Source organism: Lithobates pipiens, unplaced genomic scaffold, assembly GCF_037356315.1.
Source record: "Lithobates pipiens isolate NorthernLeopardFrog02 unplaced genomic scaffold, aLitPip1_a1.2 Scaffold_22, whole genome shotgun sequence".
Lineage (NCBI taxonomy): Eukaryota > Metazoa > Chordata > Amphibia > Anura > Ranidae > Lithobates > Lithobates pipiens.
Genome location: NW_027507784.1, coordinates 318,170,536 through 318,193,200, shown reverse-complemented (window position 1 = coordinate 318,193,200; position 22,665 = coordinate 318,170,536). Strand labels below are relative to the sequence as shown.

The 22,665-nt window shown below is 46.3% G+C and overlaps 1 protein-coding gene across 1 annotated transcript in view; it reads left to right on the top strand.

Annotated features, from left to right (window-relative positions):
- The window catches only part of MYO15A (myosin XVA), a 167,372-nt gene extending 154,089 nt beyond the window's left edge, over positions 1 to 13,283 (top strand). The window contains exon 62 of the mRNA XM_077450192.1: positions 10,358 to 13,283. Coding sequence (XP_077306318.1) covers positions 10,358 to 10,459 — 102 coding nt within the window. The 3' untranslated portion in view covers positions 10,460 to 13,283. The remainder of the gene's footprint in view (positions 1 to 10,357) is intronic.
- Positions 13,284 to 22,665: the final 9,382 nt, after the last annotated feature.

The following is a 22,665-nucleotide window of genomic DNA, read 5'->3' as shown; positions in this document are numbered from 1 at the left end:
CATCCGATCTCTGTGCGATTCGAGTTCAGCCATTCGCCGCACCCGCCGCACCCGCCACACCCGCCGCACCCGCCGCAAATTCGCACGGGACCCTTTTTTTGGCCCGCAGCAGAATCGGATCGCATGGGTGTTCACACCATGCGATCCGAGTTTGCAGATCGCACTGCGATATGCGAACTGATCTGGGGGTGTCAGTAACATTTCACTGACACTCCCAGCAGTTCGCATAGGGCAGTGTGAACTGCCGCCGGGAGGCATGCAATGCGGGAACCCGCCGCGGATTCGCGGCGTTTCCGCATCGCTCCAGTGTGAACCCAGCCTAATAAGCGATCATTTTTCTGATCGCCGTATTAGTGTCACAGGTGACGCTAGTTAGGCAGGTAGGTATTTAGGTTCGCCGCAGCTTTTTATAGCGCCAGGGACCCCCATATACTACCGCATAAAGCCCCCTGATTGCCCCCTAGTTAACCCTTTCACCAGTGATCACCATATAACTGTTACAGGTGACGCTGGTTGGTTAGTTATTTTTTTATAGTTTCAGGGCACCCGCCATTTATTACCTAATAAAGGTTTAACCCCCTGATCACCCGGCGGGTGTCATTTGTGACTAATAACTGTTATGGCAGTTAGGGTTAGCCCCCTTTAGTTCTAAGGTACCCCCCTAACCCCCCCAATAAAGGTTTAACCCCGTGATCACCCCCCGTCGCCAGTGTCACTAAGGCTGGGTTCACATTGCAGCGGTTTATGAGAACGGATGTGATTCGCACCGCACTGCAGTGCAAATCACATCCGATCTCTGTGCGATTCGAGTTCAGCCATTCGCCGCACCCGCCGCAAATTCGCACGGGACCCTTTTTTTGGCCCGCAGCAGAATCGGATCGCATGGGTGTTCACACCATGCGATCCGAGTTTGCAGATCGCACTGCGATATGCGAACTGATCTGGGGGTGTCAGTAACATTTCACTGACACTCCCAGCAGTTCGCATAGGGCAGTGTGAACTGCCGCCGGGAGGCATGCGATGCGGGAACCCGCCGCGCATTCGTGGCGTTCCCGCATCGCTCCAGTGTGAACCCAGCCTAATAAGCGATCGTTTTTCTGATCGCTGTATTAGTGTCACAGGTGACGCTAGTTAGGCAGGTAGGTATTTAGGTTCGCTACAGCTTTTTATAGCGCCAGGGACCCCCATATACTACCGCATAAAGCCCCCTAATTGCCCCCTAGTTAACCCTTTCACCAGTGATCACCATATAACTGTTACAGGTGACGCTGGTTGGTTAGTTATTTTTTTATAGTTTCAGGGCACCCGCCATTTATTACCTAGTCTCACTAGTGTACCCCTAAATTTAGGGGTGTCTACTTTCCAAAATGGGGTCATTTGGGGGGGGTTTGTGCCATCTTGGCATTTTATGGCCTTCAAAACTGTAACGCCCTTAGAAAGCCTGAAGGCGGTGCTTGGTTTTCGGGGCCCCGTACGCGGCTAGGCTCCCAAAAAGTCCCACATATGTGGTATCCCCGTACTCAGGAGAAGCAGCAGAATTTATTTTGGGGTGTCATTTCACATATGCCCATGGCATGCGTGAGCAATATATCATTTAGTGACAACTTTGTGAAAAAAAAAAAAAAAAAAAAAAGTTTGTAATTTTCCCGCAACTTGTGGCAAAATATAAAATATTCCATGGACTCAACATGCCTCTCAGCAAATAGCTTGGGGTGTCTACTTTCTAAAATGGGGTCATTTGTGGGGGTTTTGTGCCATCTTGGCATTTTATGGCCTTCAAAACTGTAATAGGTAGTGAGAAGTGAACTCAAAAATTTACGCCCTTAGAAAGCCTGAAGGCGGTGCTTGGTTTTCGGGGCCCCGTACGCGGCTAGGCTCCCAAAAAGTCCCACATATGTGGTATCCCCGTACTCAGGAGAAGCAGCAGAATTTATTTTGGGGTGTCATTTCACATATGCCCATGGCATGCATGAGCAATATATCATTTAGTGACAACTTTGTTAAAAAAAATAAAAATAAAAAAAAGTTTGTAATTTTCCCGCAACTTGTGGCAAAATATAAAATATTCCATGAACTCAACATGCCTCTCAGCAAATAGCTTGGGGTGTCTACTTTCTAAAATGGGGTCATTTGTGGGGGTTTTGTGCCATCTTGGCATTTTATGGCCTTCAAAACTGTAATAGGTAGTGAGAAGTGAACTCAAAAATTTACGCCCTTAGAACGCCTGAAGGCGGTGCTTGGTTTTCGGGGCCCCGTACGCGGCTAGGCTCCCAAAAAGTCCCACATATGTGGTATCCCCATACTCAGGAGAAGCAGCAGAATTTATTTTGGGGTGTCATTTCACATACGCCCATAGCATGTGTGAGCAATATATCATTTAGTGACAACTTTGTGTAAAAAAAAAAAAAAATTTTTTTTTTTGTCATTATTCAATCGCTTGAGGCAAAAAAATAAAATATTCAATGGGCTCAACATGCCTCTTATCAATTTCCTTAGGGGGTCTACTTTCCAAAATGGGGTCATTTGGGGGGGTTTTGTACTGCCCTGCCATTTTAGCACCTCAAGAAATGAGATAGGCAGTCGTAAACTAAAAGCTGCGTAAATTCCAGAAAACGTACCTTAGTTTGTAGATGTGACAACTTTTGCGCAAACCAATAAATATACAATTATTGACTTTTTTTTTACCAAAGACATGTGGCTGAATACATTTTGGCCTAAATGTATGACTAAAATTGAGTTTATTGGATTTTTCTAATAACAAAAAGTAGAAAATATCATTTTTTTTCAAAATTTGCGGTCTTTTTACGTTTATATCGCAAAAAATAAAAATCGCAGAGGCAATCAAATACCATCAAAAGAAAGCTCTATTTGTGGGAAGAAAAGGACGCAAATTTTGTTTGGGTACAACATTGCATGACCGCGCAATTACCAGTTAAAGCAGCGCAGTGCCAAAGTGTAAAAAGACCTCTACCAGCAAAATGGTCCGGTCTGAAAGTGGTTAAACAGCATGCGCACGCATCCCGAGTTGTGGTCTCCATAGACTTTGAAAAGGCCTTCGACTCTGTGGACTGGCTGTACATGAACACAGTGTTGGAGGTCATGGGGTTCGGTCCACAGTTTCGAAGATGGATAGCGATGTTATATTCCCAGCCGAGAGCGGCGATTAAACTGGGTTCGGCCACGTCTGACTTCTTTGCAGTGGGCAGGGGGACGAGACAGGGTTGTCCTCTCTCGCCCTTTTTGTTTTCCTTAGCTCTGGAGCCGCTTGCTGTTGCATTGCGGTCCTCGAGTAACATTGGTCATATTAGAGTGGGGACAATTGATGAGACTCTTGCATTGTATGCGGACGACATGTTATTATTCCTAAATGACCCTGGGGAATCCCTGACAGTGGCTTTGGGGATTATAGATCATTTTGCTCAGTTTTCCGGACTAAGGGTGAACTGGGGGAAGTCCTCAATTTTACCCATTGATGTGGCGGCAAGAGATAGGGCGGACCCCGGGATGGCACTGCAGTGGGTTGAGTCCCTCAAATACTTGGGAGTGCAGGTTACAGCGAGAGTGGAAGACTATGTGGCCCTGAATTTACTACCCCTGATACAGCTCCTTAAGAAGAAAACGCAGACGTGGATTAAACTCCCGCTGTCTTTAATGGGAAGGATTAGTTTGCTGAAGATGAAATTTCTCCCGGTGGTGTTATATTTTCTTCGGCACGCACCGGTTTGGGTTCCGAAGTCCTATTTCCGCAAACTAGACAGTATAATCTCATCGTTTCTTTGGGCCCCTGGGACACCCAGAGTGGGAATTAAAGTTCTGCAGGAACCCAGAGAGAGGGGGGGCCTGGCTCTACCCGATTGGCACAAGTATTATCTCGCCGGGCAGCTGGTGTTTGCACGCCGATGGTTGACGGTTGATGATGGGGATGTGGCCACAGTGTTGGAGGCGGCTCACCTTGGGGCGTATGATAGTTTGCGCTTCGCCCTGTTTAGGGGTACCAAATCGGAGCTACCATTGACGTTGTCCATGAAGGCTACTATCAGAGCATGGGGTGTTGCGGTTAAATTAACGTGTCCCAGTTTTAGAGGGGTGTCCCCTTCTACTCCCTTATGGATGAACCCGACCTTGCCGCATTTTTATAACCTCCCGGACCCCATGTTGTGGGTGGTGGCCGGTATCAAGACCGTGGGGGATATCACCAGAGACGGGGAGCTGCAGACCTTTCCCCAATTGCAGATTAGGCATGGCCTGCCAAATAGTTACTTGTTCCGATTTCTGCAAATTAGGCATGCCTTCCAAACGCAGTTTCGGGAGTTGAGGGTGGAGTCTATGCCGTCAGCCTTGGAGAGGTTGTTGTTGGGGGAGGACTTGGTCAAGCCCCTCTCAGTGACCTACAGGGAAATGTTCCAAATCACACCTCAGGCTATAGCAAAATGTAGAGAGAGGTGGGCAACTGAGGTCCCGGATGCTCAAGTGGAGGACTGGGATGATCTGTGGGTCCGGCCGTTTCAACATCTGGTGTCCGCTAGGGACAGATTGATCCAGTTCAAATTTTTGCACAGAAGCTATTATACCCCAGCCCGGTTGCGTAAGATTTTTCCAGGCGTCTCCTCGGAATGCTGGAGGTGCTCTCATTCCCCAGCGGATGCTAACCATATTTTTTGGGACTGTGCACTTGTACAGGATTTTTGGGAAGACATAACTTTGTGCATCTTTGAACTGATTCAAGTACCTATTCCTAAGACTATTAGAATATGCCTGTTTGGCCTGGTTGATGAGGTGGTGCCTTCACGAGCCATGCGAACAATGCTGAGTATCCTATTGTTTTACGGTAGAAAGTCCATTCTTTTGCATTGGAAGAAAACAAGGGCCCCGACGGTTTCCTTTTGGAAAAACCTGGTGAACACGATGCTGCCTTATTATAAACGCACCTATGAGACCAGAGGGTGTATGAAGAAATTCGATAAGGTCTGGCACTCCTGGCTTAATTCCAGCACCACCGTAGGTTGATATTATATAGTAAGGAGGTGGTCGGGTTGGGGGCAAAGGTGAAGCATAAGGAGGAATTTGCTAATGTGAACTGTTGATGATTTAGGCATGTATGTGGGACTGTCCTGACGAGTATTCTGTTAATTTCTTAACTTATCGCAGGATTCAGACACTGAACGTATAAGGGAAGGTACAAGGGTACCGGTCGGGCTGTGACTCTGGGTTGGGGGGGGGGAGGTTGTTGGGGGGGTGATTGGTTTGGATTAGTTAGTTGTTGATGTTAGTTAGTCTTGGCCATTGGCCTGTGGATGTGTCATAGGCGCGTCCATTGTTTTGTATGTTTTGCAAAATTAATAAACAGAATTTGTTAAAAAAAAAAAAAGGTAGTATATGGGGGTCCCTGGCGCTATATAAAAACCTGATGGGGAACCTAAATAACTAACTGGCTAACCAGCGTCACCAGTGACACTTATACTGTGATCGCTGGTGAAAGGGTTAACTAGGGGCAATCAGGAGGTTAAAACCATTATTGGGTAGTATATCGGGGTACCTAGCGCTATAAAAACCTGTCGGTGAACCTAAAAAAATAACTAGCTACCTAGCGACAGTAGCGACACTGATGCAGCGATCAGAAAAATTATCGCTTAGTGACACTGGCAAAAGGGGGTGAAAGGGTTAACTAGGGGCAATCAGGATGTTAAAACCATTATTGGGTAGTATATCGGGGTACCTAGCGATATAAAAACCTGGCGGTGAACCTAAAAAAATAACTAGCTACCTAGCGACACTGATGCAGCGATCAGAAAAATGATCGCTTAGTGACACTGGCAAAAGGGGGTGAAAGGGTTAACTAGGGGCAATCAGGATGTTAAAACCATTATTGGGTAGTATATCGGGGTACCTAGCGCTATAAAAACCTGGCGGTGAATCTAAAAAAATAACTAGCTACCTAGCGACAGTAGCGACACTGATGCAGCGATCAGAAAAATGATTGCTTAGTGACACTGGCAAAAGGGGGTGAAAGGGTTAACTAGGGGCAATCAGGATGTTAAAACCATTATTGGGTAGTATATCGGGGTACCTAGCGCTATAAAAACCTGGCGGTGAACCTAAAAAAATAACTAGCTACCTAGCGACAGTAGCGACACTGATGCAGCGATCAGAAAAATGATCGCTTAGTGACACTGGCAAAAGGGGGTGAAAGGGTTAACTAGGGGCAATCAGGATGTTAAAACCATTATTGGGTAGTATATCGGGGTCCCTAGCGATATAAAAACCTGGCGGTGAACCTAAAAAAATAACTAGCTACCTAGCGACAGTAGCGACACTAATACAGCGATCAGAAAAATGATCGCTTAGTGACAGTGGCAAAAGGGGGTGAAAGGGTTAACTAGGGGCAATCAGGATGTTAAAACCATTATTGGGTAGTATATGGGGGTACCTAGCGATATAAAAACCTGGCGGTGAACCTAAAAAAATAACTAGCTACCTAGCGACACTAGCGACACTGATGCAGCGATCAGAAAAATTATCGCTTAGTGACACTGGCAAAAGGGGGTGAAAGGGTTAACTCTAGGGGCAATCAGGGGGTTAAATCTTTATTAGGGGGTGATAGGGGGCTACCCTGGACCTAACACTAACTGCCCTGACAGTTTTTACTTTTACAACTGACACTGAATGCATTGATCAGTAAAGAAATGATCAATGCAATCAGTGACACTGTGACTGGGGGGGGGCGGGGGGGGATCGGGGGGGGGGGGGGTTTGTGTACCTATGTGTCAGTGTAGTGTTTTGGTGCACTTACTTTTAGTCTTCTCCTCGTAGTCCGGTCAAAAAGACCGCCCCGAGGAGAATGACATCACTTCCTCCTTCCTGTGTAAACAATACACAGTGGGAGGAAGTACGTCATTGGCCAGGAGCGATCGAGAGGGGGTGGCCAGAAACCAACGGCCATCCCCTCATCACGGATCGCTCCTGGAGGGAAACGGACCGCCGTATCCAGCGGGAGGGGGTCCGATCGGACCCCCCACCCGCTGGAAGGCAGGCACGTACATGTACGTGCTTGTGCCAGCCTGTGCCTGCCTGTGCCATTGTAATGACGTACATTGGCAATACGGCGGTCCTTAAGTGGTTAATTAACCTTTTTTGGGGTTAATTCTCTTTTAAGGGGGGGGGGGTGACAGGGGGCGTGTCCTATGCCTACATACATTTTCTAGTAGGTGTCCCTCATTCCCATCTCAAAATGTTGGGAGGTATGTATTTATACTGCGCTTCCAGCCTATGCAAGTGTTAGTGAGGGTATTCTAATCGTTTGTCTGGACTAGCTCTCAGAGAAATACTCCAAACTATTTAAACGTCACTAAAAGCTGGAGATCAGTTTTAAAGTAATTGTAAGGAGTGTGGCCTATATTTAACGTGAAAGATCTGGTCTTGTAGTAGGCAGTAAAAAAAAAAACAAAAAAAAAAAACAAGAAAGTAAGTAGTCTTTAATCATAGCAGAAAGTACAGAAAGTAGGGATGGAAACTCTGTCATGTTTTTATTGTTGTCTGTGTCCCTAAATAGTACTTTTACTTCTTGTCAGCAAGAATTAAAACAGTAATAAAAAAAAGCTCTTAACGTTTATTACCCTTTCCCAATCTAAAACTAACAAAGTTTTTAGCTGGAGCTCTATTTTCAGTCCTTATTGCAGTTGCATGAAATCTAAGCATAATCTGAATAATAATATTGATAAAGAGTTTGTTTCATGCATTAGGAGCCATTAATACAATTATAAAAGTGTTCTGGATCAACCAGGGCCATACATCCCATGAAGTAAAATTATATATATTTTTTAAGTTTACATTTTTTTTTATAATTTGTGTAAAATATTTATTTCATATATAAACCTAAATAACAGGGTGCAGCTGTGACTGTGTTTGAAATGCTCCTTTCTCTCTCCTCTGTGTATGTTCTGTACTTTGCTTTACCCTTGGATGTCTAACAAGACCAGATAAGAGGCGGTATGTTATGTGGTCACCTAGCATGCCCCAGCAATCATTGCCCTCATCTTGGCATTCATATACATTTTACATCCTTCATAAACAGTAGAGTGGGATTTATGTTAAATGTATTTATTCTATATTCGCATTATTGTTTAAATGGGGTCCATTTAACTTTCTGCTAAGGGCCGGTTCACACAGGGGGCGACACGAGGCGACACGACTTGCCTCGCCGCGACCTGACAAGTCGCCCCCGTTCTGTACAATGGAACCGTTCTAAAAGGAGCGACTCGAGTGGCTCCGACTCAGAAAAAAGGTTCCTGTACTACTTTTGGGTGACCTTGGGGCGACTTGCATTGACTTCTATACAGAAGTCATTTGCAAGTCGCCGCTGAGGTCGCGGCAGGTCAAGGCGAGGCAAGTCGTGTCGCCTCGCATCGCCCCCTGTGTGAACCGGCCCTAAAGCTGTTACTTCATTTTACTGTATGCACATTTTAATTTTATCATATGTTTGTGATATTCATAAGTGAATAGTCTTATTGGCATATTTTTGAATCAGAGTCTCAAAGTCCCCCCTCCCCAAGCTCCTGGTATTAAAAAAAAAAAAAAAAAAAATATATATATATATATATATATATATATATATATATATATATATATATATATATATATATATATATATATATACATACATTATATTACCAAAAGTATTGGGATGGCTGCCTTTACACGCACATGAATTTTAATGGCATCCCAGTCTTGGTCCATAGGGTTCAATATTGAGTTGGCCCACCCTTTGCAGCTATAACTGCTTCAACTCTTCTGGGAAGGCTGTCCACAAGGTTTAGAAGTGTGTCTATGGGAATGTTTGACCATTCTTCCTGAAGCACATTTGTGAGGTCAGGCACTGATGTTTGATGAGAAGACCTGGCTCACAGTCTCCGCTCTAATGCATCCCAAAGGTGTTCTATTGTGTTGCGGTCAGGACTCCTCCACCACAAACACGCACATCCATGTCTTTATGGACCTTGTTTTGTGCACTGGTCCAAATCATTTGGTGGAAGGGGGATTATGGTGTGGGGTTGTTTTTCAGGGGTTGGGCTTGGCCCCTTAGTTCCAGTGAAGGGGAACTCTTAAGGCGTCAGCATACCAATACATTTTGGACAATTTCATGCTCAGTTTGGGGATGGCCCCTTCTTGTTCCAACATGACTGCGCACCAGTGCACAAAGCAAGGTCCATAAAGACACGGATGAGTGAGTTTGGGGTGGAGGAACTTGACTGGCCTGCACAGAGTCCTGATCAGTGGCATTGCTAGGGGGTGGCTTTTGGGGCTATAGCCCCAAATCTGGAACCTATAGTCCCAAGTCTCTGCAAAGGTCCCCAAGGGGAGGCTCTCTGGGGACCCTGATGCAAGGGGGAGACACTCTGGGCACCCTGATGCAAGGGGGAGACACTCTGGGGACCCTGTTTTTAAGGGGGAGGCTCTCTGGAGACCCTGATTTTAAGGGGAGGCTCTCTGGGGATCCGATTTTAAGGGGAGGCTCTCTGGGGATCCGATTTTAAGGGGAGGCTCTCTGGGGATCCGATTTTAAGGGGAGGCTCTCTGGGGATCCGATTTTAAGGGGGAGGCTCTCTGGGGACCCTAATTTAAGGGGGAGGCTCTCTGGGGACCCTGATTTAGGGGAGCTCTCTGAGTACCCTGATATAAGGAGGAGGCTCTTTGAGGACCCTGATGTATATGGGGGGGGGCTCTCTGGGGATATATACACACACACGTATATTACTGTATATACCCGCCCAAGCGTGTGACTTTCTTTACTACGCTGCTATGGACTCTAGCTCCAGATCTTTTGTAGAGCTAGCAACGCCTCTGGTCCTGACCTAAACCCAATGGAACACATTTTTTTTTTATCAGTTCATTTTTTATTATAATTTTTTCATACAAAAAAAAACAAGAATAACAAACAACATACACCCAACATACAACCCCGGCACATGAGATGGGGTTTTCTTACCCCATTTCAATAGAACACCGTTGGGATGAATTCGAGAGGAGACTGCGAGCCAGGCCTTCTCCTCCACATCAGTGCCTGACCTCACAAATGTGTTTCTGGAAGAATGGTCAAACATTCCCATAGACACACTCCTAAACCTTGTGGACAGCCTTCCCAGAAGAGTTGAAGCTGTTATAGCTGCAAAGGGTGGGCCAACTCAATATTGAACCCTACAGACTAATACTGGGATGCCATTAAAGTTCTAGTGCGTGCAAAGGCAGGTGTCCCAATACTTTTGACAAAATAGTGTATCAGCTTACTGTGTGATCCATGATTCTGTCCCCATGTATACAGTAAATGTTCTCCTTGTCACCTCATCTCTTCTCTTTCCTACAGGGCCTGGAGCTGTGCAGAGTGGTTGCTGTACATGTCGAGAACCTACTACAAAGTCGTGACAAACGCCTGACCCTCCCTCCCAGCGAGATTACACTGCTATAACCACTGCTGCCACTAGAGGAGCCTTCACTCTGCACCTTATATCAGTTATTCCACACAAACTCTTATTATTACTCCTATAGAACTCTTAGCAGTGCTAATTAATATTTGCATCTAAACTGACCAATCGTAACAGAATCCCAAAGCAGATTCTGAAAACAAAATACAGTTTGGAGGGTCCATGGGGTTATCATTGTCATGTACATGTGTAAGAATTTTACAATTTTGGACCTGTGGCCACTCCTACTCCTTAGCTGGTCAACACCTGAGCATAGTGTTAGACCCCTTTCACACCGGGGCGCTTTTCAGGCCTCCCATTCATTCCAGTGCGCTTGCGGGACGTTACAAAAAGTCCTGCAAGCAGCATCTTTGGGGCGGGTTGGAAGCGCTGTATTTAGCGTTCCCAAAATGCCCTGCCCATTGGAATGAATATGCAGCGCTTTCAAAGCGACTGAAAATCGCTTTGAAAGAGCAGCAAAACGTGAGTTTTTAATCCTTTTTTGGGGGGGGCTAAACGTGTCCCGCGGGGGACCAAAAAGAGTTGCAAAAGCGTACCTTAAACAGTTTTAGCGGGGCTTCTGTGCCACTTTTCGGCCCCTAGCGGGACGCTTTTAACCCCAAAGAAGGGTAAAAAACTCACATTTTGCTGCTCTTTCAAAGCTTTTCAGGCGCTTAGCAGAGGATATTTCCAGAGCTAAAGCGCCTGAAAACTGCCCCAGTGTTAAAGGGGTCTTATCGTTAACGTCTGGCGCTTTCAGCCTGAAAGGGGTCTTAATGAGAAACAAAAAAAATTGCCATGGCAACCAAAATGTTTGGAAGCTGATCAGCTACTTCTATCAGAATAGAGCACAGTATATAACAATGATGGCGAACCTTGGCACTGCAGATGTTTTGGAACTATATTTCCCATGATGCTCACGTACCCTGCAGAATGCATGAGCATTATGGGAAATGTAGTTCCAAAACATCTGAGGTTCCAAGGTTCGCTATCACTGGTATATAAGGACTGCCTAAAGCAACATATTATAAAATGCTAGTTGTATGGCTGTTGTGCTGATCCAGTTGATTTAGTATTTTAAGTCAATGACTATTTGAATGCAAAAATCATGAGCTGGGACTTCACTTCACTTCACATCATTTGATCATATCACTCTGACCTTTCTCATCGGCATGATTTTTACTTCTTCCTGTCACAGAAGGTATGGAATCCAGAGACAGCCAGGCAACAAGCATTTTCAGGAGAAAGTCAGCAATGGCAGTCTCTGTATTTCTCTCTGTAAAGGTTTGTTTTTAAGTGTATCCAAACCCAAAAACAAAAATGTCATGTAATGCAGCTTGCCAGGCTTTAGATGTGGTGGCTGCATTAGTTTTCTTTTTTCAGGCTTTTTTTCTCCCTGTTTCTTTTCACTGGGAAATCCTGATAGTACCATTCCCTATCATAGGGTGACAACACTTAGTCAATAATATTGTTCACTTCGACAACAGAAATAAAATAAGTACTTCAGAACCCTGGCACTCTCCTATTGTCCATAAGAGGGATGTGGTTCTGTAGTCCTCAGAGTTACCTGGGGAACAATGTTACTGAAAACAGTGCAGCAGAGGCAGGGGAAGTTATCAACTCACCAGATTTCGTGGCAGGATCAACAGTTTTTTCTTCAATGATATATTTAACCTCTTTGCACCCGCTGCATCTTGGCCGGTGGGCCTTCACACCGAGAAGCAGGGGTGTTGTTGGTGGCAAAAAGACCAGGGGCTTCAGCCCAAAGTCCAAGGCCAACATGGGAGGGGGGTTGCGGAGTTACCTGGGGAACAATGTTACTGAAAACAGTGCAGCAGAGGCAGGGGACACAGGAAGTTATCAGCTCACCAGATTTCCTGGCAGGATCAACAGTTTTTTCTTCAATGATATATTTAACCTCTTCGAACCGACTGTATCTATATATGCGGCATCTTGGCGGGTGGGCCTTCACACCGAGAAGCAGGGGCGTTGCTAGGTGGCAAAAAGACCAGGGGCTTCAGCCCGAAGTCCAAGGCCAACACGGGAGGGGGGGTTGTGATAATTCCTGCCTTCTGGAGCCTACAGCGCCTATGATGGACGTCACACGTCCTGCGGTCCCAGCATTGGACCAGTGGGACGTCCATCATATGCACTGCAGGCTCCAGAAGGCGGGACCTGCTATGTCACTCGGCTACACTCGGCGGCGCTCGGGATCCGATCGGTCCCCGCTTGGCGGGCTAATAATAGAATGGTGCATGCCTGAGACCCGGGGCTTTTCGGGGACCCATTTTGGGCTCCACCCCCCTCCCCCCCTCTCCCGATGCCACTGCCGAGAGGCCACATATATGCATACCAAAATGTTAACAGAGCTGCCCTGCGTGCTCCCGCCACAGTTACCGGCGGCTAATGGAAAGCTCCCGATCTCTACTTGTGAGTGGGAGCTTTCCAATCATGTGACCACTGTTGCAGCCAAGGCAGTCACATGATCAGAAACTCGGCTCCGCCTCCTGGCATCAGAAACCTCTTAAAGGGCCAGGAGGTGCCAGCATTAAGGGGTTAAGAGACCAACAGGAAACAAATATGACATTTTTGTTTTTGGGACTAGATACCATTTAATGGAAAATAAATGCTACATTATAAGAACAAAAGCTAATATCAGCACCAAGGAAAGCAGATGTTTCAAGGTCTGAATATTGTGATTGTAAATCAGTGTTTCTCAACTCCAGTCCTCAAGGCACCCCCAACAGGTCATGTTTTCAGGATTTCCCTCAGATGAAACCGTAAATTACTGATCGATTCGCCTGTGCAAAGTAATGGAGAGGCTGAAAACATGACCTGTTGGGGGGGGGGGGGGGGGGGGCGCCTTGAGGACTGGAGTTGAGAAACACTGTTCTAAATTCTATGAGATATCACCCTTTATGATGTTTTAAAGCAAATCTGTGCTTTGCCCATTTCGGTAAAATCCTCGGGTTTGCTTTTAGTACCTCCCTCCCCAGCAGTGCATACTTACCTTTCCTCCCCCACCAACTGTGCTGCCTGCTGAATGCGACATGCCGTATAATTTTTGCAGCACCCGCAAAGCACAGCACCACGATCAAAAAAATTTACATTATTGGGCAGTATTTTTGTGTGTATGTGCATAAATCACACCTCCCCCTTGAATGGTACCTTATTTTATTTGAATATTTGGTATTTTGGGAGCTAGCACAATTTTCACACACATGAATGCACGCAATATACGGACCCTACTTACCAGGAATATCCAGCGTTTATAAATCAGTACCGTGTGCAAGGATCCTAACAGATCACAAATAAGTTCACGTGCAAAATGTTTGGAATAGGGAAAAAAAAAAAAAAAAATATCCAGAAAATGTCCTGCTTCCTTCAAAACAATCAAATCACCCAAAAAAACAAAAAGCACCCTCCGCCATCTTTCCAGGCAGAGAGAAGAGCCCAGCAGAGCTCACAGCATTGGACGCTGGGTTATATCATGACGCTCTAAATGGTCACCTTTTTTTACATTGTATATGGTCGCCTTAGTGCCTATTTTCTATGCAACTCATTTGTGTAATTAGAGATGCGTGTCTTGTTTATAGACATTTGGTCAAATATTTTTGTTGGTTTTATATATAGATATAACAAGTTCTGTATTTTACTTTTTTTCTTGAAATACATTTTGTATTTTTTTTTTTTTTCATGGTGTTTTAACACATTTTATCTCATATTTAATTGTAAATAAAATACATTTTCTCAAAGCTCTGCTGTAAAGAAAGTGTTTTACTTCACTGACATTTAAAGCTGAACTCCTGTATATAAATACAAGAGCCATGGGTATTCTTCCTTGAGTCCTGGTTCACACTGGTGCGTTTTGACTTGAGATTTGACACGTCAAATCGCATGTCAAATTGGCAGCAATTGCCGGGAATGGCAGAGTCCTAATTGGTACGACGCTGCATTCACGGCGCTGCACTGATTTCAAAAAGTAATTTCTGTACTACTTCTTGCGATTTTGGGGTGCAATTTCCATTGGCGTCTGTGCAGAAACCCGCACAGATGTCTGAAATCGCCGCCGAAATCGGGACTGATATGCGGGAGTGAAATCGTGATGGTTTCATTATTGCAGCTCAGTGTGAACCAGGGATTAATTTTGGAATGCTTTGTGTATATCTTCCCGATCTGAGCAGTAATCCATTGTAATGCCCAGTACACACAATCGAACATTGATCGGACATTCCGACAACAAAATCCATGGATTTTTATGACGGATGTTGGCTCAAACTTGTCTTGCATACAGACGGTCACACAAAGTTGGTCGGAAATTGCAAAGGTCAAGAACGCGGTGATGTACAACACGTACGAGGAGCCAAGAAAAATGAAGTTCAATAGCCAGTGCTGCTCTTCTGCTTGATTCTGAGCATGCGTGGCACTTTGTGCTTTGGAATTGTGTACACACAATTGGATTTTGTTGTCGGAAAATTTGATATCCAGATCTCAAATTTTGTGTGTCGTAAATTCCGATGGAAAATGTCTGATGGAGCCTACACACGGTCAAATTTTCAGACAAAAAGCTCCCATCGAACATTTTCCATCAGAAAATCTGACCATGTGTACAGGGCATGAGACTTCCCCTCTGTGCAGGAGCTTCCTGTAATAAAGACCGCTCACTGCTGATCTCTCTCCTTGTGCAGGGTGACTGGTCTGGTCTCCTCCCCCTTCCGTAGTTATCTGCAGGCAGCCTGTAGTGGCTGGAGCCTGTTGGGCCCCTCCCACAGCTTCCTGTACAGGCTATGTACAGCACAGTGATTATGTCACTGCTATTTTACATGGTAACATCTGGGTTTGCAGAGGCAATTGGTGCCCACAAAATGGATATCCTTTGTGGCTATTGAGGAACTATATAAGATAATATTTATAAACTCTAAATATATATATTTAACCACTTTAGCTTCTGGAAAGTTTTACCCCCCTTGATGACTACGCTATTTTTTGCTATTTAGCCCTGCACTATTTTAACTGGCAACACTGTACGCAAATTCATTTTTTTTTTAATTTCCCCACAAATAGAGCATTCTTTTGGTGGGATTTGATCACTGCTGGATCTTTTTATTTTTTTATTATATAAGTGAAAAAAGACCAAACATAAAAAAAAATTTTTTAACTGAAGCTGGGGATGGGAACTGACATCGCCAGTGACACTAATACAATGATCAGTGATAATACTATACACTGTCACTGTACTAATCGATTGATTGACATATCTGTCAGGTCAGCGAATGATCGCCCCTCCCACTCATTTCCCTATATTAGACTGACAGGTCCATCACCCTACCAGGTGTGAAGAAGAAGCGGAAGCTTTGAAACGCATTACCACCCATCCACATCAGCATGCTAACAAGCGCTCCGCAGTGACATCACGCCCAGCCCAATGCCATCTTGCGTTCCACACTGGTTACAGCGGCGATTGTCTGCTTCCTGCTGTCATCCGGAGATCCAGCTACTGCACTCAGCTGCCATGATAACCAGACAGCCTGGAGAGGTTTGCAGAATTGACGACCTTTAAAAGGGTTGTAAAGAGAATTATATGAAAAAAAAAAAATAACAAACATGTTGTACTTACCTCCACTGTGCAGCTCGTTTTGCACAGAGTGGCCCCGAACCTGCTCTTCTGGGGTCCCTCGGCAGCTGTCTCTGCTTCTCCCCGCAAGTACTTCTCACGTTCATGCGAGCTCCCTCCCATGTTGAGAAGCACTTGCGAGCGAGCTCCCGTGATACAGCCAGCAGCTATAGCTGCGTCATTGGATGTGAGTGACAGCAGTGCGAGCCAATGGCTGCGCTGCTTTCAATCCATCCACTCCAGCCAATCAATGGCCAGGCTGAGCAGCGAAGAGGATGTGAAGAGCGCGGGACTTTCAAGGGGTCAGGTAAGTAAAACAAGGGGGCTGAGGGGGCCGGCACTGTCAGATGTTTTTTCACCTTAATGCATAATGCATTAATTCACCTTTAGCGTCACTATATATTTTCTCACTGTACTAATGACACTGGCTGGGAAGGGGTTAACTGCCTAACAATGTGTAATGTGGGCTGATTTTACTAAGAGATGGAACTGTTTTCTGTCCTTGCTTTGCAGGGACATAAAACAGTCGCATTGCTGCTCCGTGTTCAAAGCCCTGTGTTTTTAGTAAACACAGGGTTCTGTACTGTCATCAGCTCAGCTGATCACAAATCATTGGCCGGGACCTTTTAATCGACTTGTGCTGTAGCGAATGACAGCACAGATGGGGTGGCGTGCACGCGCCTCCTATCTGGAAATTCTGGATCTTGTCTATGTATGTGATCCGGTGCAGCGGGCGGCCCTGCCGCAGTAAAAAGGCGGTGGGTGGTCCGCCAATGGTTAAATAAACGTTTCTGCGCCCGGGGTTCAGCTTTAACTTGAAGCGACAGGTTTGCTTTAAAAGGGGCCTGACTGCTGTCTCATATTTCCTGGCATGTAAAGAAAATTACAACTTGAAGAGAACACTAGCTCAGTGCCAGCTTGGCCCGCACAGTATAACATGGGCTGAAGAGATTTGCGAATAGTGACATGACAGGTACACGCTCCAGCTAGTTTTAACCCTGTGCTGCCGGTGGCCCGGTATCCAGAGACAAAGGGGTTGTGTTGTGTGAATGTAGGAGCTGTCAAAGCGCATTTGAAGGCGCACTACATCTGCCTAATCGGAATGACAGGCAAGTGAGGAGAAAAATAAGAAGTTCAAAGCAGGACAAGAAGATCTGAGTCTTGTAGAGCTCAGAGGCCCGGAGACCTTGCTGCACTTAACAACGCCTGACATCACAGAACACGCAGGAAGCGCGGGCTGCGCGGGAGATGGATTCCACTAGAAAGACTTCACATCCAAGTTTACTAAAGTTCACCTATTTTCTAGCTCAAATATTTGTGCTTTGCATTATTTACTGTCTCAGTTCTAATTACAGAACTGGTCTTCAAGTGGTTGTACGCCTTTACATATACCCAGTGAAATGACTGGCCTCAGGTGTTACACAAGACCAAGCTTCCTACATAAGTTGTACCTGTTTATCTGCCGTCGTCACTTCTCTACATCTCTTCAAAGCGCACACTTCACACTGCCCACAGGAACAGAACTGAGGCTGTCAATCATAGGCTGTGTGCTGGAGCTCCCTCCCCATCACCTTTTTTTCTCTTGGTGTCAGGAAAACTTGTCAGAAGTGATACATGCAGGAAGCAGCTACAAATACAGCAGCTGCCGACTTTTAAAATAAGGACACTTACCTGTCCAGGGCTCCTGCAATGTCGGCACCTGAAACCGATCTATCCCTCGGCTGTCGGGTGCTGCCGCCGCCTACTTTGGTAAGGGAATCAGGAACTGAAGCCTTGTGGCTTCACTTCCTGGTTCCCTACTGTTCATGCGTGACTCACGCTGCACTATCCCACTGGATCCCTGCTGTCTTCTGGGACCTGTGTGTCTCCCAGAAGACAGCAGGGGGGGGGGGGGGCGGAGAAGGCGCCGGAAGTGGTGTAGATACCCGTGGGTGGCTCCGGTATCTATGCCCGGAAGTGGGAGCAAAATACCTGTATTAGACAGGTATCTGCTCCCCCCTAAAAGGTGCAAAATGTGACACCGGATGGGAGTAAGAAGCGGAAGTTTCCCTTTTGGGTGGAACTCCGCTTTAAGTGCTCAAACCCTAGGGGGCGGGGCCAAGTCCAGCATTCTGTGTCTATAGACTCAAATGCTGGACTCGGGAGCATGCCCGCACGGGGACCCCCAAGGAGAGCGCTTCTCCTAGGTGGTTTGCCGATGCGGGGAGGAGCCGTGAGCACTGTTGGGGGACCCCAGAAGACGAGGATCAGGGCCACTCTGTGCAAAATGGAGTGCACAGTGGAGATAAGTGTGATGTGTTTGTTATTTATGTAGCACTGACCCCCGAAGGAGCAGCTGAAATAATTGGGCTAACCTTCTTCACCTTGTGCGTATCTAGGGGTTTCCCGAGGTAGATGGCCCAAGAACTGTAGAGACTGACACCAGATCCACTCAAAGGGATTTTTATTTGCAAAAGATAGTTAACAAACACAGTCTCTCAACGTGGGGTTAGAGGGTTTAGGTAGGGAAAAAGTCCAGGTACTCTTAGTGTTAAGCCACTATGAAAAAAAACCCACCTCTCATATCAGGTAATCCAGAGAACAGCCATTCACAACTGGATCCTCACTCTTATTGGATAGTCCTTCTCTCACCAGGTCTAGCAGCCAACAAGGTGTTTAAATCAGATACAAGTCTCTGCCACAGACTTGGTGTAGAGCACTTTAGTGAAACTGAAAGGTTGTAGACAACTTGTAGAACCCTTGTATGGCACCAGTATCTTGCAGCCAGCCCAGTGGTACCACACGAGTTTGGATTCACTTGGGGTCTCCCGCTGGTCCAGGCTCTTGTTGAGAAGCCAACCCTTGCGTGGCCTTCTCCCGAAGAGTCCTCCCCTGGAAACCTTCACAGTTGCTGGGCTTCTCCACTAACTGAGACGGCACCGGACCACCTCCGAATCCTTCCTTCAGTTTCTTTACCTCGGGCTAGCCATCCCCGAGGCTTGAAGTCGGGTCGATCCGCACCCCAGGCCATGACAGTCCTGGGGGCTGGTCAGGAGGACCAGGACCAAACAGTCAGAAAGCACTTCTGGACCAGAATCCCGAAACACGTGACATCCGCACCCTAAGTACCCTCTCCCAGAAGGCACAGCAAGAGTGACACTCCCTTTTGAAAACCTGCTCTCACTCTTCTGCTGGCAGAAATTCCTCCAGCAAAATTCCGATGGAGCATACACACACAGTCGGAATTTATGACCAAAAGCTCACATCGGACTTTTGCTGGCCGAAATTCGGATCGTGTGTAGGGGGCTTAAGTTTGTGTACACTGACATTTCTGCACTTCCGCTTGAGTCACCAGGACAATAGGTGGTGGGATTTCTCCTTTATGGGGCAACACACAGGATTACAAATCTGACATCGGGTTTGTTTCATTTTGAATAGAATTAGGGAACTGTTAGAACCTCCGTGGGGTTGTTATCACTCTCTGAGCCCCCCATTGGGAAATGTATCCTTTCCAGTTATCCTGGTGACCGCTGCTGTCTAATGCCCCGTGCACATGGCCGGACTTTCTGACGGGAAAATGTGCGACCGGATCGCATTTTGTCGGAAATTCCGATCGTGCGTGGGCTCCATCTGACTTTTTCCGTCGGAATTTCCAACACACAAAGTTTGAGATCTGAATCTACAATTTTCCGACAACAAAATCCGATTGTTTAACCACTTGACCACTGGGCACTTAAACACCCTTAATAACCAGACCAATTTTCAGCTTTCAGTGCTCTCACAATTTGAATGACAATTACTCGGTCATGCAACACTGTACCCATCTGAAATTTTCGTCCTTTTTTTCCCACAAATAGAGCTTTCTTTTGGTGGTATTTGATCACCTCTGCGTTTTTTATTTTTTGTGCTATTAATGAAAAAATACCGAAAATTTTGTAAAAAAAAGCATTTTTCTTCATTTCTATTAAAATTTTTTGCAAATAAGTAATTTTTCTTCATAAATTTGGCCAAAAATGTATACTGCTAAATGTCTTTAGTAAAAATAACCCAAATTAGTGGATATTATTTATTCTGCGTGAAAGTTATAGGGTCTACAAGCTATGGTGCCAATCACTGAAAATGTATCAATTTGATCACAGCTGATGTACTGACAGTCTATCTCATTTCTGGAGACCCTAACAAGCCAGTAATGTACAAAAACCCCCCAAATGACCCCTTTTTGGAAAGTAGACATTCCAAGGTATTTAGTACGTGGCACGGTTAGTTTTTTGAAGTTGTAATTTTTTCCCACAATTCTTTGCAAAATAAAGATTTTTTTTATTTTAATTTTTTTTCACACCAAATTGTCATTTTACCAGGCTATTTCTCTCACACGGCATATACATTCCACAAATGAAACCCCAAAATACATTCTGCTGCTCCTCCTGAGTACGGTGATACCACATGTGTTAGACTTTTACACAGCCTGGCCACATACACAAGTCCAACATTGAAGTAGCAACTTCAGGCGTTCTAGGAGCATAAATTACACATCTAATACCTCAACCACCTATTACACTTATGAAGGCCCTGGAGCACCAGGACAATGGAAACGCCCACAAAGTGACCCCATTTTGGAAAGCTAACACCCAGGTGGGCACTGATGGGCACAGGTGGGCACTGATGGACACAGGCGCCACTGATGGACACAGGCGGCACTGATGGACACAGGCGGCACTGATGGGGCACTGCAGTGGCACAGGTGGCACTGATGGGCGCAGGTGGCACTGATGGGCGCAGGTGGCACTGATGGGCACAGGTGGCACTGATGGGCACTATAGTGACTTTGGTGGCACTGGTGTGGCTCTGGTGGCACTGATTAGCACACAGATGGCACTGGTGGGCACAGGCGGCACTGGTGGGCACAGGCGGCACTGGTGGGCACAGGCGGCACTGGTGGGCACAGACGGCACTGATGTGGCACTGCAGTGGCGCAGATGAGCACTGATGGGCACAGATGGCACTGATGGGCACAGGTGGCACTGATGGGCACAGGTGGCACTGATGGGCACAGGTGGCACTGATGGGCACAGGTGGCACTGGTGTGGCACTGGTGTGGCACTGGTATGGCACTGGTATGCACTGTAGTGGCACTGGTATGCACTGGTATGCACTGGGGTGGCTCTGCTGGCACAGAGGTGGCACAGAGGTGGCAAAGGTGGCACAGGTCGCACAGGTGGCACAGATGTGGCACAGGTGATAGATGGCACTGGTCTGGCACTGGTCTGGCACTGTTCTGGCACTGTTCTGGCACTGTTGTGGCACTATTTGGGCACTGCTGGGCACTCACGGTTATTTTTTATTTTCACTGGAATGTTCTCCTCTCCTCTCACGCTGCATCGGTGTGAGGAGAGGAGACTGATGACCTTAGCTTGACCCGGCAAGCCGAATTGTTTACATTTGTGATCGCTCCGTCATTGGACGGAGCGATCACGTGGTAAAGGACCGCTGCCATTGGTCCTTTACCGCGATCCGTGTTGCGCCGGGTCCCGTGAACTCGGCGAGCACGGATGTTCCGGCGTGCGCGCCCCAGGGGGCGCGCACGAACGATTCTCCGGGAGGCCGTTAATTAACGGCCTCTCAGAGATAGCAAACCGACCTATAGCCGTTAATCGGCTATAGGCCGGTTATTAAGTGGTTAAAATCCGATCGTGTGTAGATAATTCCGATGCACAAAGTCCCACGCATGCTCAGAATAAATTATGAGAGGAAAGCTATTGGCTACTGGCCTCTTTATAGTCCCATTGTACGTGTTGTACGCAGGGGCGGACTGACCATTCGGGCACTCGGGCACTGCCCGAGGGCCCCATGCCACCAAGGGGCCCCATCAGGGTTGCCAGCCTCAATAAAACCAGGGACAGTATGTAAAAATCTGTGTTTTTTTTTTAAATCCCAAGATTATAGCTGCCCCACTTCTCCAGTACCTTTCAGTGTGTGTATGTGTATTGTGTGTGTGTATACTGTGTGTGTATACTGTATGTGTGTGTATACTGTGTGGCCCTGTAATCTATTGCCTGGGGGCCCCATAATCTTCTCCTATTGCCCGGGGTCCCCATAATCTCCTATTGCCCGGGGGCCCCATGAGTTGTCAGTCCGCCCTTGGTTGTATGTCACGGCGTTCTGAACGATCAGATTTTCTGACAACTTTGTGCGACCGTGTGTATGCGACACAAGTTTGGGCCAAAATCCGTCGGAAAAAATCAGGCGGATTTTGTTGTCAGAATGTCCGACCGTGTGTACAGGGCATAATAGTGAGGGAAATTATTAATTCACCTCACCACAATGAGGGGAAATCTTATAATGAGGACTCCTGGTCTGGTGACAAATATTAGGGGATTTCCATTCCCTTCACTTTGGAGAGATTTTCCCTCACTTCCTATTTTATCTATAGAACAGGAAGTGAAGAAAAGTCTCTTTGGTGGGACACTAAAGCCCCATTCCCACCTCCGAGTTTTGTAGCTTGAAGCTCTAAAATTCTGGAGGTGAAAAAAGTAGATAATTCTCTATGGAGACACTTTACATCTGCACTACAAGTCGCCTGAAGCTCAAAATAGTTCTGGAGCTTTCTTTGTAGCTCAA